The sequence below is a fragment of the Rhipicephalus microplus genome, chromosome 1 (genome assembly GCF_043290135.1).
Source record: "Rhipicephalus microplus isolate Deutch F79 chromosome 1, USDA_Rmic, whole genome shotgun sequence".
In the NCBI taxonomy this organism is placed as follows: Eukaryota; Metazoa; Arthropoda; class Arachnida; order Ixodida; family Ixodidae; genus Rhipicephalus; species Rhipicephalus microplus.
In genome coordinates, this window is record NC_134700.1 from 171931545 (window position 1) to 171946449 (window position 14905).

At 43.7% G+C, this 14905-nt stretch overlaps 1 protein-coding gene across 2 annotated transcripts in view; it reads left to right on the top strand.

Moving 5' to 3' along the window:
* The window catches only part of LOC119178156 (uncharacterized), a 32324-nt gene extending 24182 nt beyond the window's left edge, over positions 1 to 8142 (top strand). For both annotated transcript variants that reach the window (XM_037429331.2, XM_037429332.2), the window contains exons 8-9: positions 7294 to 7356; positions 7946 to 8142. In XM_037429331.2, the coding sequence (XP_037285228.2) occupies positions 7294 to 7356; positions 7946 to 7978 (96 nt within the window). In that variant the 3' untranslated portion in view covers positions 7979 to 8142. The remainder of the gene's footprint in view (positions 1 to 7293; positions 7357 to 7945) is intronic.
* Positions 8143 to 14905: the final 6763 nt, after the last annotated feature.

The window sequence follows — 14905 nt, forward strand, 5'->3', positions numbered from 1 at the left end:
TCTTTTTATCATATATTCCCCATATAGAAGCACCGCCATCCAGCGGACATTCCAAGGACTAAACGAGAGGTGGCACACGCACACTTTCTTACGGCCTGCGCTTTGGGTCCACTTCCCACCTTTAACCACCTCGAGTTCATGGTATATTCTAGTTCACTGTATTCATGGCACTGCGACCAAACGCTCGCTAAACCTTTCGAAAACCAAGGAGGTTACGCCCAGCGAGTATAACGTAGCAACCTTTCCCTGTCAGATAGGGCTCAATTTACATGCCAATGGCTGCTAATGAGAAATGAGAGACAGGAAAATTCGGCTTTTACTTTCTTACGGCTTGCGCTTCGTATCTACTTCTCATTTTTAACCACCTTGAGTTCATTCATGGTATATACAAGTTCATTGTATTCATGGCACTGCGGCTCAATGCTCGCTAAACCTTTCTAAAGCTAAGGAGGTTACACCCAGCGAGTATAATGTAGCATCCCTTCCTTGTCCGATAGTGCTCAATGTACATGCCAATGGCTGCTAATGGGGATCGCAGCGTGCGCGTTGACTAAAAGCCGAATGCTCATGTCTCTCATTCCCCATTAGCAGCCATTGGCATGTACATTGAGCACTATTTTTTATTGTTAAACAACGCACAGAAGAAATCTCTCACTGGCACCACCTTGGAGGTCAAGTGTTATACCTATTTCGGGTATGTGCCACTGGTGATTACGTACGAGGGATGCCCAAGCCACGCCATAAGGAGCTTCGCCCCTAAAATGTTCGTTGTGGTGGGAATTTTTCTGCATTGACTTCTACGGATTGCCGACGGGAAATTGAGAATTTTTCGTTGTAGCGGAAATTTCGTTGAAGCACCGTTCAACTGTAATGCCTTCAGTTCTTCATGATATTTTTTTCGTAGATGTGACTGTTGTGTGTGATAGTATAGTGCACTAATTTATTTGCCAACGCTTGAAGCTGTCGGAAGGGTGCTATAGCCTGGCTAATAGTACCTACTGATCAATATACCTCAGCATTGTCTCTCCATCGCTCCTACGGATACTCACATGGAAAGTCGTAAATAATCCTTACGAATGTGACCATGTTCCCATAATTTTGATTACACTAACATCATTTCAATGTCCTGCTCATGTTCCCAAATGGCTTATAGAAAAAGCTGATTAGGACCAGTTTTATAAGATTGCTAGCTTAAGTTGGACTGACATATGCGGTTCTAGCATAGATGCATCTGTAGAGTACTTTGCTGTTTTTCTTATTGAAGCTGCGGCTAAGTGCATTCCGCAAAAATCTGCACTACCCAGAAAACGCCGCCTCTGGTGGAACAGCGAGTGTCTCAATGCGCGCAAACAGCAAAGCATGGAGGTGTCTTCAAGACTCCCCGACCATCGAAAACCTTGTCAATTAAAAAAAAAGAATCAAGTCACAAGGCAGGAGAACGCGTCGACAGGCCAGAAGGGAGAGCCGGCAGAAGTTTCTATCATGCATCAACTCGTATACACATGAGGCAAAAGTCTGGAGCATGGTCAGCAGCGTAGTAGGACGAGAAGCACATACTCTTCCTCTAGTAAACACACAAGGCAACGATTTGGAAGACCAAGCGAACTCCCTCGGTGCACACTTCGAAGAGGTCCCCAGCTCAACCCATTATAGTCCAGTGTTCTAACGTTACTAAGCAAGAAAAGAAAAACAAAAAATAGAATGGAAATCCACAAATAATGACACATACAATGAACCTTTCATTTGAGCAGAGCTAGAAGCATCATCACTAATATTCTGTAACAAGACCGCCCCAGGCTCCGACTTACAAAATGCTGAAACGTAGGTCCACTGATACCCAAAAAACCCTTCTTTCCTTGTATAATGCTGTTTGGTTTTCCGGAGAGATCCCTTCCACCTGGAAACAAGCTGTCATTATTCCAATCCTTAAACAGGGTAAGCACCCATCTTTAGCATCAAGTTACAGGCCCATAGCATTGACGAGTTAGTTCCCTGTGCAAGGCCTTTTAGAAAATTATAAACAGGCGACTGGTGCACTTCCTTAAAACAAACAGCCTACTTGATCCATACCAGTGCGGGTTTCAGGAGGCTAAATCCACTAATGACCACCTTGTCCGAATAGAGGCTTAAATTCGTGATGCTTTCATTCACAATTTTTTCTTTCTGTGTTCCTGGATATGGAGAAGGCCTATGACACAGGGGGGTCATTTCTAGAGCATCGGCTGATGGCTCTCGCAGCATATCCACCGCCGTGACAGTGACAGATTATTGACTGCGATGTATCCTTCGTGAAGGTTACTAAACACACACCTACTGCACACATCCGCACGCACTTCTTCGAACTTCAGCACAAAAACACTTGCCCGGAATCCTTTACAGATGCGTCTAAGTCTCGTACTGGTGTGTCCTATGCAGCTGTTGGGCCATCCTTTTCAAAATTCGGTATTCTGCACCCGGTATTCTGCACCCGAAACAAGCATATTTACTGCAGAAGCTCATGCGATATCTGTGGCCGTCAAGCACATTGAGAAATTGCAACTGCAGCGAGCGGTTGTATACACAGATTCGCCGAGCGTCGCAACAGCGTTGAAAACTCTGAAAAAACAAAAATTTTGTCCTTATATCACTTTACTTTCTTTTATGCTCAATCTACGCCCTCAAACGACAGGTGGTGTGCTGGGTGCCAGGGCACCGCGAGATCGCTAGAAACGTAGTGGCGGCCAGCTGGCTAGGTCTGCACACGACCACGCACCCGCCAATACATCTCTGGCCGTCCCTGCACTAGACATGAAACCTTTCTTATGACGGGAGCTCAGGGCGTGATGACAGTGCATGTGGGATAGGCAAACAGACAACAAACTACATGTTAATAAACCAATACTTGAAAATTGGCCAACAGTATCTAGCTTCCGCTACACACGTCACACTTGCAAGGCTACAAATAGGACACACACACTCAACACATACCTTTTGTCTGGTGGCGATCTGCCATTGTGTGAGAGAAGTAGAGAGCCACTTATGGTTCTCCACATCCTCGTACAGTGCAATGAGTTAGATGCTCTGAGAAAAAAGCACTTTTTACTACCCTACCGACAGCAGCTCCCACTACACCCTGGGATGCTCAGCGGTAGGGATCCGATTTTTAAACTTCAATCACTGTTTAGGTTTTTAAATGATGTACACAGTTTTCACTGAATATTTCGAGCTGATCCCTAGCACGACCTCTGTACCGAGGTCGCGGCTGTGGTGACTACGTCCCACTATGGTTTTATGATCATGACCTTTCGCCTTACACTTTCACTGCACATATTTCGTGCCACTGTCATGATTTTAATGCTTCTATGTTTTTACCCGTGTTAGCGTGAGGAACTTTGAGGCCCCTATGTAGCCACGCACCATGTCATTGTGCACATCTATAGTCTACTGAAATGGTGCTCTTTGGCCATCAATTGGCCCTTGCACCATAAAATACCACACATCATCATTATCAGGCATTTCGGTGCACGCTCAGGCTGTCTTAAATACATTGAGGGCCTGCCAACATTCATTTGCAAATATGCATTGCGTGATGGGCGCTGCCAACACCATCGAAGCGCGAAATAAGTTGTGGATTTATTGCATAGAACATGTGGAAACAATGACACAGAACATAAAGGATGTGGAAGAAAATGGGAATACTTGTCCGGACTTCTGCCATGCATGTGTGCACTTGAAGATGCGCCATTGTACGAACATCTCTGGCGAGTGACACGTAGCTCTTGCTGCCACTCGAGACCGATCGTTTCTAGTTGTGTGCAGCACATAGCCTACACGGCTGACGCCGTTCCTATTAAGGCGCTTTCGTACGCACGTGTTTGTCATAAAAAAAGCGTTCTTGATGCCCATCATGTTCCTGATGGCACACGCGCATGGCAATGGTGAGCTGCTTTCATTCGTGAAAGCTTGGCTGACTCGCACAGAAAAGTAGCCTGCGTGAGGCTACTTTTCTTTTTTAAGCGTGCAGTATGCCGACACTTTTAAGCGTGCAGTATGCCTACTTTTTAAGCGTGCAGTATGCCGACAACTGCGCCACATGCAGTAACAAGCAGTTAGCTGAAAATGCTTATAATAAAGTGATTAACTTTTGCTGGCGTATTTGCCGCATATCCGTCATCACGCCTCCAAGCATTTCCGGTGCTTACCCGTTAGACTTCACCTCACTTCACGGTGATACCAGCCTCTTCGAAATTTTTTATCTCCTTCACGTCATATCATTTTTGCATTGCAGTAAAGCCGACTTTCGGAGATTACTGTGAGGCCAAACGATTCTTGAAAGCGCTCGTTTAAGCCTACGAGGTGATAGACGTAGGAAAGTTAGGTACTGTAACACTGTTTCATACCAGGAATCTCGGCTGAAAAGCCAAAAAATTGGATGCCGAAAAGTTTTATTGCTGAAAATTTTAGATGTTCTTATCCATAGACGTTGATAGGGCTTGTGATGTTGTCGTGACATCGTCTGAATTTTCTAGCATGTCTTTAAAATCTTGCTTCTCAAAAATAGGAAGTCGACTAATGTTCAATCATGTTGTAACGAAGTGCTATGGTTTTAAATTTTATAATTGCCTTTGTCTATTAAATATAGCCTGGTTATCTCTTGGGGATATCATTTCCTTTTCTTTTTTACTCTATTATGCTCGAATAGCGTGCAGCACATTGTAATTTTATCATTCCTGTGTTATGAACGCAGTATTAAAAAAAAAAAACGTAAGGAAGAGGTGGATGACAAAGTTCATAAACAGAGGTTGGGACGGGTGGACGTTTCGGCAAGTGGACTTGCCTCCCTCAAGGCTAGAACAGAACAGTTTTGTTCTGAGGAACACAAGACCGCTTGTCGTAACGTCGGTTCGACACAACCCCTGTTTACAGATTTCTTCGGAAACACAATAGGGGTCTTAAAATTGACTCTAGCAATATCTGCTCCGAAAGCCAGTTTTGATATTTCGAACCATTTTTTTTTCTGCTTTAAAAGCTGCTCCAAAGCAGCCTAAGCCAGTAGCATCACTGTATTACGGTGTCTGAACTTTAGGACTGAAGCTAACCTTGCCTATTCGATGCATTTCTATACATTTATCCCTTTGTGCTCTGGTGAATGAATGTGGGATCCTTTTGTCCCTCTATCACTTTGTATTCTGGTTACGGAAAGGGGGAGGGGGCCGAATTGCTGTTGTCGGCTCAGATGGAGGTGCGCTAATTGACCACTACAATTGAACCACTATATAGTGAACGAGATCCTCAATGTAATGTATTTCAATGTTAAAACATCATCGCTGTACAGCCATGTATTTTGAGCCTCCTTGAAACGAAGCGGGCTCTTCTGCAATGCTGATGCTACGAACAAAATTTCACCGCTACCACAGTGGAAGAGCAAGGCAATATAATGAATCTTCTGCTGGTGTCAGTGTTGACGTGGTCGACTTGTGCATAATTTTCGTGAATGCCACGCAGCATAAAATTTAAAAAAATATAGACTGTGGCCGCTGGGAAAAGGGGTGAGAAGGCACTGCTCGTTCATTGGCACATATTTCAAGTCTCCCGGAAAGGGTAATCAGGTGCTTGCTTAAAATCTTATGGTGTGTTCCAGACCCTGCTATGAGTAGAAGGGTTCCCAGCAAAGGCAATCAAAACTGACCCACGTTTACCCAATATAAAATTTTGTTTGGCAAGGGCATCAAGTTTTAAACAGTCAACCAGTATTTTTTAAAGCAGTTAGATGTTGCCAGCTGCACTGCCACCAGCTCTGTGAGAGCATGTGGTGAGGGGGGCCAATTTACAAGACTTCTGTGTAATTTGCAAGTGCATAGCAGTGACCAAAAATCGAGACACTAGTGCTGGTTGTGTTAGCTCAATCAATTTGTAGTGCAATGTCACAATAGAGTGGCCACCATAAGTGGAGGTGGCTTTATTCAGGTTGTCACCTTGTTTTCATGCAATTTTAGACGACAGCTTTTTTGTTTTTGTAGTGTTCAACGGTTCTTAGTGTCAAGTGTTAATCAGACTAAATGGAAGATGTGTGGTTCGCTTTAGTGAACATGATAGCACCAGCGCAGCATTACTCAAGACAACACTAGTCATTTCGACAAGCCGCTACCGCTGAATAACTTTGCTTTAGCGTTCTTCAATCTCTGTTACCACCGTGCATTATACATACCTGTAATTCTTTTGGTTTTACATGTGTCGCACCGGTTCTATGAAGAGAATTTTGGCAGTGCGGCATCAAACTGTCATCAGATTTCGAGTCCACCAAAATTTGTTTTTTTACTGCTGTTTTGTTCAACTGTTTTGCAGCATGTGTGAAACTGAATTTTTCGTAGACTGTAGTTTGCCTAAAAGGTCGAACATCATCTTAAACAACTTTCTATGTTAAAGTTTACGAGGGTTGCAACAGTTGTGCTGATTGCGCCCATTTGATAAGATTCTCCATAGTTGCGCCGAGCTGCACCAAAACCATGAAATTCGTCAAAGTTGTGCCACGAGTGCTGAAATGTCCTGCCCGCCGCAAAATTTTTTGCAAATTGCTTGGCCCTGTTCAAACCCGTGCAGAACGGTGCTTAAGCCACCTTCGGCGCAATACATCGGTGCCCCGCGGAAAAGTGTAATATGATTTGTGAGGGGCTGTCAGTGCTAGTCACTGGACATAGCACATATTGTTCAATTACCGATGCGTGTAGCGCAGCATAATTGAGTACTGCTTTGATCACTGAGGTCTAAAAAAGTTACTAGCAATCATTTGGAGCAGTGCATGATATTTCTGTCGCCCTAGAAAAAGTAATGTGTCAGTTGTTTTTTCCCCGTCCCTACTTCTCGGTTTTACGAATCTCCCGAATTCCAAAGTCGCTAGCTTGGCAGACCCTCATTTGAATTTGCTGAGTCTGTCAAAAGATTCAACAGGCACAGCAAATGCTAATGTGGACTTCATCATTGTTCGCTGAGTGGTGTAATTCAGAATACATTTATTGATATAGCAGTGCTTGTTCACTCTGCACGATTTAGGTTTTTTGAATGTTTTGTGCATACATTGTTTTTTAAGCCTTCTTTTTTTTATAATGCCAGAATTTCGATCTTTCATGATAAAAATTTGTCTTCCTTCCCGGAACCTACTCCATATTTTGATTTTAGGGCTCTAAACATAACATTTTGCTGCTCTAAAAATTGCTCCAAGTTCAATTTTGGCTGTTGCACCCCTGGTTTACCGAATTCATGATTATCATAGTGAGACTTAACTGTATGCTTTTCTGTTCTCTTTCGCTTTAACAGTTGGAGGATAAGGAGAGGCTTCTTAAGCGAAAGCAGAGGTTCACCTCCACGCCAGCGCCAGATGTAAGTGGATTTTACTTTACCAGAGCTGTATTTCTTTTGTTTTGACATGAAGAGTGCACAGCAATGTGTTCAGTGTGCACAGCAGTACAGTGCAGTTCAAATGCCAGTAGAATGGGGCCTTTGAATATATTAGGGAAGCAATTGCATGAAATTTCAGCTCTAGATGTATATTAACGCAGGTCAACAAACTTCATAAACCTTCCATATAAATTGAATCGTAGATAAAACTATTATCATCCTTGCGGTAAATGAACTCAGTAATAAATTTTTTGAATCTATTGGAAACTTATCATTACTTCTTGGAAATTTTAAAAGATTGCAGTTTAGAAACAATGTTTCGTTGACATCAAGAAGTACTGTGAGAGAAAACTTCGGCTTAGTTTTTACGCAAAAGAAGCCGTTGGTTTTTAAAAATCGCCATTAGAAACAGCCTCTGGCAGTCTTAGTTCTCATATTACTACTGACAGGATAATATTATGGTCTCTAATTGTACTCGCATAGCATCTGTTTTACGTGTCTTATTCACACATCTGGTGTCCTGATATCTGATGATGCTTATAGAGGATATTACGACCCTTCTCTTCTTCAGGCATCAAAAAAGGCAAAGACAATCACCACCTAGACTCGACTATTTTCACTGTTTTCAAAGAGACTGCACAGCTACAAGTGCACGTGACTATCCTCCAGAAGCTGCTGGACGTTTAAAAATTTAACACCTGAAGACCCTCATCAACATCAATGTGTTTTTGTTACAAAGATAATAAATTATTCATCTCATTTAGTAAATACCTGCTTGCCTCGGAAGAATACTGTCCAACCAGCCTGTGTATTCCAAAAGTGATGGCATGAACTCAGTTCTCTGAATGCGAAATGAAATGTGTGCTTAGTGCTTGTGAACTGTACAGGTAGTGTGTCATGTGGAGGCTGTTCTTCAGTATTCCTTCACTTATGAGACTTGGTTTTGTCCGACAGTGTAATACACAGATTATTTTTAAGAAGAAGAGGTGTCACACTTCAAAAAGTGATACAGCAGTATTGCAAACCACTCTGAAAAAAACAAAAAACTACCCACTTTGCTGCATCCCATTATAAGGCATTTTCGTTCAAATGGGACGAATCCCTGCAAGTTCAATTGTTTTTGACGGATTCAAGAAACGTTTATAGCAGTCGTTTCGGGAAATAAAAAATATCTGGGTTACTTGCATTTGCCTAAGACGACTTGAAGGCTAAGCAGTATTTTGCTCTTTGAAATAAAGCGATAGTGTTAGAGAGCTTCTTGCGCCAGAATTCCTCGGACTTGGGCGAAAGATCGATGTTGTCTGTGAACAAAACTTCGAGATAGATGCAAACGAATCTTGAAAACTTTCAATGCGAGTGTGAATCGGAACTTGGCCTTAGATGCAAATAATTCTTAAAAACCATTGGCTTTAAGGCAAACGGAAACTAGGCCTTTCGCGAGGCGAACCAGTGTTCTATCTCAGAGCCATGCCAGCATTTGACACTGTTTTGGAACAAATCTATTGGCCTCGAGGGCATAGCGTGGTGCCACACGTCATTACGACACTCGTAGGGGGGGGGGGGGGGGTCTTTTAGCCACCACAAGTTTTTAGGGGTGAAGCTTCTTATGGTCTAGGAAAATTCCTCGTCCCTACAGGCACTGTCTCATAAAGATGCATGCTAACTCCAGTAGGTTGACGATATGCTAGATGGTGCTGTAGGCATTTATTGTCATCGCCATTTCTCGTCTAGTTTGCTACATAGCGCTGTACCATAGAGATGTGTTTAATATGGCGTTTGGGTGAATGGACACTAGAATGCGTTGGAAGTGTCGCTGCTCTCTGATTGGCTGCTGCGCTGACGCATCCGTTACGTCTCATTAGTTTGGATCGTCGCCGTACGTGTCGGATTACGCTTGATGGCTTGGGCGGCTGCTGCCAAGCAAGCGCGGCGCTGAGCGAATTCCGAGACGGTGCACGCCAAGGACGCCGCTACGAAACATGTGCAACGATAAGTGGATCCCGATACGGTGCATGCCTAGGAAGTTGCTGCGAAATGGGCTCAAGGAGAAGTGGACCCCCCTCCCCTGGAATGCGAGAGCAAAAAGCAGTGGCGAAGCGCGCGGCGCAGGGTAAACCCAGATGCTGTTCGTCGGAGGATTCAGGGTATCACCGAGAAACCTCCGGAGCTTCGTTCACCTCACCGTCATCTACTCAGTGGAGATGCAGTAATTTTTTGTTTTGTTTTGTGCTCTGCGCGTACATCTCCCTTGTCAGGAAAGCTGAGCTGCTAGTACGCTATTAAATGCTTTCCCTGCGTGAGTTCTCACTTTCTTTAAAAATAGCAAGCGAACTTGCATCAACGAGGAAAGCGTGCCGCTGAGCAGTAATACCCCTATGCATGTAGTGCAAAAACAACTCAATGAACAGTGGGAATAGCGAGTGGAACGAATCACCGCAAATGAATAAATGTGCTGGTGAAATCTGACAAAAAAAATATGGCAGCATATCGACGGAGTGAATGATAAGTGGGCGAAGCTCCGGAGTTACATCGGTAAACCATGAATCCTCCGTTAATTCGACCCACTTGATCCATTAAAGAAGTGAGAAACACTGTATATATACACAACCTAACTTCATTATACCTGCTGTATGGTCTGCAAAGTGAAGGGTGAGTGGCTCTTGAATAGGCCATAGTGGAAAGTTTGCAAAGACAAGATCTATACAGGTTCCTCGGATAGTGGTTGGTTGCATGTGATCAATACGATATGCATCTGAGAGCATATCGAGATGCCATGTGCGAGCGCACACTGCAGCAGCTTTCAGAGGCCCCCGCTCTGCTGCCTTGTCTGCGTCACTCATACTCGAAGCACGCTGACTGCCGAGCCAAAGAGGAAGTGTGCCTAGAGCGAACACATTTCACAGCTGTGGTTCCTAGCAGTGGCCTATCACACGAGCAGGCATTGGAGCGAGTGCATCCATCCAATATAAGTGTAGATTCGCCATTTAGTGGTCTACTGTCACATTAAAGCACGGGTCTCCCATGCATCTGATAACATGTACTTTTCCCCTTGGGTTACACTTGTTGGCAGTGTATCGTTAGTTTTCAGCACCTTCAATGGAATCGTAAACATAGCAAAATATTTGTTTCGTAAGGACCTTGCCATGAGAGATATTTTTGATGCGGGCGTCCTTATTACTCATTTTGTGTGTTTAGAGTTAACCTGTCATTCTCAGTTGTCAATAAATTCATGAACAAATATGCGGGATGAGCTGCTATAAGCACTTGTGAGGATACATCAGCTGTTATGAGCTACTATAAGCACTTGTGAGGATACATCAGCTGTTATCGAACATATTAGCCGCGGTGGCGTACACAAAATCATCAGTAAAGTGCTTTCTGTGGACCCTCTAGTTAGCTTTGCAGTCTTTTCCCACTTTCGGCTTTACCAGCCAAGTGTCGTGCATTTATTTGCATTTGTATAATCATGACAACTTGCAGCGGAATCTGTTGCATACATCTGGCACTGAGGCTGCTTGCAGTCTGCTTCAGCAGAGTAGCGGTTACAGTATGTGGCTGCTGACCCTACAATCACTGTTTCTATCTCGGATAAAGGCAAAATGTTGGAGTTCCGCGCACTGTGAGATGCCATCGGATGATCTACATATCCAGAGCCCTCCACCACGGCGTCCCTCAATCATATCGTGGTTTTGCAATGTAGAACCCCACATATTACATTGTTATTGCTAGAAGCTGCTTGCACACAACATTGCACTGCTTATAAGGTGATGATATATCCAGCTCGCCAAATTAAACTTCACACGCTGAGAACTTAATGCTGCGCATCGCGATTACACCCGAATGTTGCGTTCCACAACTACTACCCAGCAAGGCGAGTAGGAGCATCCTATCTGCTATATCAAAACGATCGCAGCGGCGGCCTCTGCAGTGGAGGACCTTGTGGCCATTACAAATGTCATGTTGTGGGAAGGGTCTCAACGCATGAAATATTGCGCGGAAGAGGCCTAGAATTGCACCAGGCATCGGATCATGTGAACTTCATCCTGAGTAGTTTTCTCGTGAGTTATTGCTGCTTCTTGGGCATTCACAGCCTGGCTCTCTATAAGCCACGCGAAACTGCTCAACCTCAGCCAGTGTAGCTTATGCTACAAAAACAGAGAAACAAGAAAGGCCACTCAGTTATGTTTTTTCTTCAGGCTTGGTACCATTAGTGTGAAACTAGCATAATTTGTTTGCAAAACATGCATGGACTGATGCAGTAATGATGACAGCCATAGAGGTACCGCGTGTAAGTCTTTGTGCTTTAGTTCAAGCGTGAACGGAAGCTCGTAGCCTATGCGAGGCAGCAGCTGCGGACGGCGACAGCGTCCACAGCCATGCGCTAAGCCACTCTAGACAAGTGCGATTCAGGCTGTACTTGCAGTAGGTATCCTAAGATAGGTTGAAACGGCCAATGTTTTATGCACAGTTGTCCTTTCGTTGTGGCACAGTTCACGTGTGCAATGAGAAGCTAAGCCAGGCTAACGATTGAGAAGGTGATGCGAATGGGGCCCAATTACGTTCTCCCGTACTGCTCTTGAACGCGAAGTGCAAGCGTTCTCCATGTTTTTGTTTTTTTTCCCAGTAGATGTACTAAAGCATCCCCTTCAACGGCATCATGTACTATCTACAGTCAAGCTTTGCGGGATGTGAAATGTTGGATAAAGCTGAATTCCTGCTTCGTCTGGGAATGTAATCTTTAAATAAATGAACCATACTGCACTTGTCATCTTGAACTATGCAGTCACCTGCTTGGTTGCAAGCATTAGGCACTAATATAGCAGAATTTGGCATTTGTTCTGGATCCAACATCCTGCGAAGTTTTGCTGTTGATAATACACATCAACATTGGAGGTGGGTCACATACCATGTGCTTCTTCAAATAGCTTAAAACTCGATGCACACATTTGTGCACGCTTCCTGAGTGGGCAACTAGCGGCTATTTAACTTCATTGTGCTACGTAATGCTACGGAGGATCACATTGCACGGGAGACTCTACCATGTTTGACGTGACACGTGCCAGGTCCAACGCCAAGACTATTTTTTGTTGTTGCTTGAATTGAATACCACACACACACACAAAAAATGTTGCAGGCATTTCGGATATAATAATCTACTCTTTCTATGCAAGAATTGAAGCTGACTGGTTTCAGAATAATTAGATATTAATCACACACTAAGTAAGACTAAGTACTGAAACTCACAATGTAATGCATTCCTTTTTCTTTTTTCTTGGAATGTAATTTCGAATGTCTTGGAATCATGTCCCATGAGTTTGATGCATTTGCAGACACTGCATCGCAATTTGCACACTTAAGCGGATGTAATTGTCCTGCCCTTACACGCCTCTCCAAAAGCTTTCTGTACTTCTCTTGGTTATGCACTGACTCGAAGATTGTAGGGATTGCAAACTTTCTGCACCACGCTTAGTTTTGCCCTGTCCCCAGAATAGGCCCAGCCTTTACTTGGCTACCATGTCATGCGATAATGTCATGTGTTGTCACATTATGCAACGTGGTACTAATGTCATTTGGTAACGTCACTGTGTGATGATTTTTAGCATCACTCGCATTTACACTGACGGATAATTTTCACTTTTCATGGGACTTGTAAGGCTTTTGCTGCAGTGAACTTGCATACTGACGGCATTCAATAACCGTTCGGTAAAGTGGTCTTGGGGCTCATCAAAATTCGGAACGTGCAGCATTTGCAAGTTGTCAAATATTCACCTGTTGGACTGCATATTCAGCCGGTGCCGAATGTTCTGAATAGGCTTTTTTTTATTGAATGCACGTAAATAAGAAAAATATTCTATTCGTCATCGAAATTTCGACTACTAGAACACCCTTACCGAATTCATGTGTTTGTCATCATCATCATCATAAGCCTGACTACGTCCACTGCAGGACAAAGGCCTCTCCCATGTTCCGCCAGTTAACCTGGTCCTGTGCTTGCTGCTGCCAATTTATACCCGCAAACTTCTTAATCTCGTCTGCCCACCTAACCTTCTGTCTCCCCCTAACCCGCTTCCCTTCTCTGGGAATCCAGTTAGTTACCCTTAATGACCAGCGGTTATCCTGTCTACGCGCTACATGCCCGGCCCATGTCCATTTCCTCTTCTTTATTTCAACTATGATATCCTTAACCCCCGTTTGTCCCCTAATCCACTCTGCTCTCTTCTTGTCTCTTAAGGTTACACCTACCATTTTTTTTTCCATTGCTCGCTGCGTCGTCCTCAATTTAAGCTGAACCCTCTTTGTAAGTCTCCAGGTTTCTGCTCCGTAGCTAAGTACTGGCAAGATACAGCTGTTATATACCTTCCTCTTGAGGGATAGTGGCAATCTACCTGTCATAATTTGAGACTGCTTGCTGAATGTGCTCCACCCCATTCTTATTCTTCTAGTTACTTCAATCTCGTGGTTAGGCTCTGCAATTATTACCTGCCCTAAGTAGACATAGTCTTTTACAACTTCAAGTGCACTATTACCTATCTCGAAGCGCTGCTCCTTTCCGAGGTTGTTGTACATTACTTTCGTTTTCTGCAGATTAATTTTAAGACCCACCTTTCTGCTCTCCTTGTTTAACTCCGTAATCATGAGTTGCAATTCGTCCCCTGAGTTACTCAGCAATGCAATGTCATCGGCGAAGCGCAGGTTACTAAGGTATTCTCCATTAACTCTTATCCCTAACTGTTCCCATTCTAGGCTTCTGAAAACCTCCTGTAAGCACGCGGTAAATAGCATTGGGGAGATTGTGTCCCTCTGCCTTACACCCTTCTTGATTGGTATTCTGTTGCTTTCTTTATGAAGCACTATGGTAGCAGTTGATCCCCTGTAGATTTCTTCCAGAATGTTTATATATACTTCATCTATGCCCTGATTCCGCAGTGTCTGCATGACGGCTGATATTTCTACTGAATCAAACGCCTTCTCGTAATCTATGAAGGCTATGTATAGTGGTTGCTTATACTCTGAGCATTTCTCTATTACCTGATTGATAGTATGAATGTGGTCAATTGTTGAGTAGCCTGTTCGAAATCCTGCTTGTTCCTTTGGTTGATTGAATTCTAATGTTTTCTTTACTCTGTTAGCAATTACCTTTGTAAATAGCTTGTATACTACAGAGAGCAAGCTGATCGGCCTGTAATTATTCAAGTCCTTGTCATCTCCTTTCTTATGTATTAAGATGATGTTAGCGTTCTTCCAAGACTCTGGTACCCTTCCCGTCAGGAGACACCTCGTAAACAGGGTGGCTAGTTTTTCTAACACAATCTGTCCTCCATCTTTCAGCAGATCTGATGTTACCTGATCCTCACCAGCATGTGTTTGTGTGTACAAATGTGAAATTGGATAATTCGGGGTAGGTGGGGGCGGTTGAACCTTCCTGGAACATCCAATCTACGTCATTGGTGCACACTGGTTATGTAGTTGATTGCAGTGGGGTGCGTACGCTTGTGTGAATGATGCAATGCTGTTTTGCATTGGGGTTTAT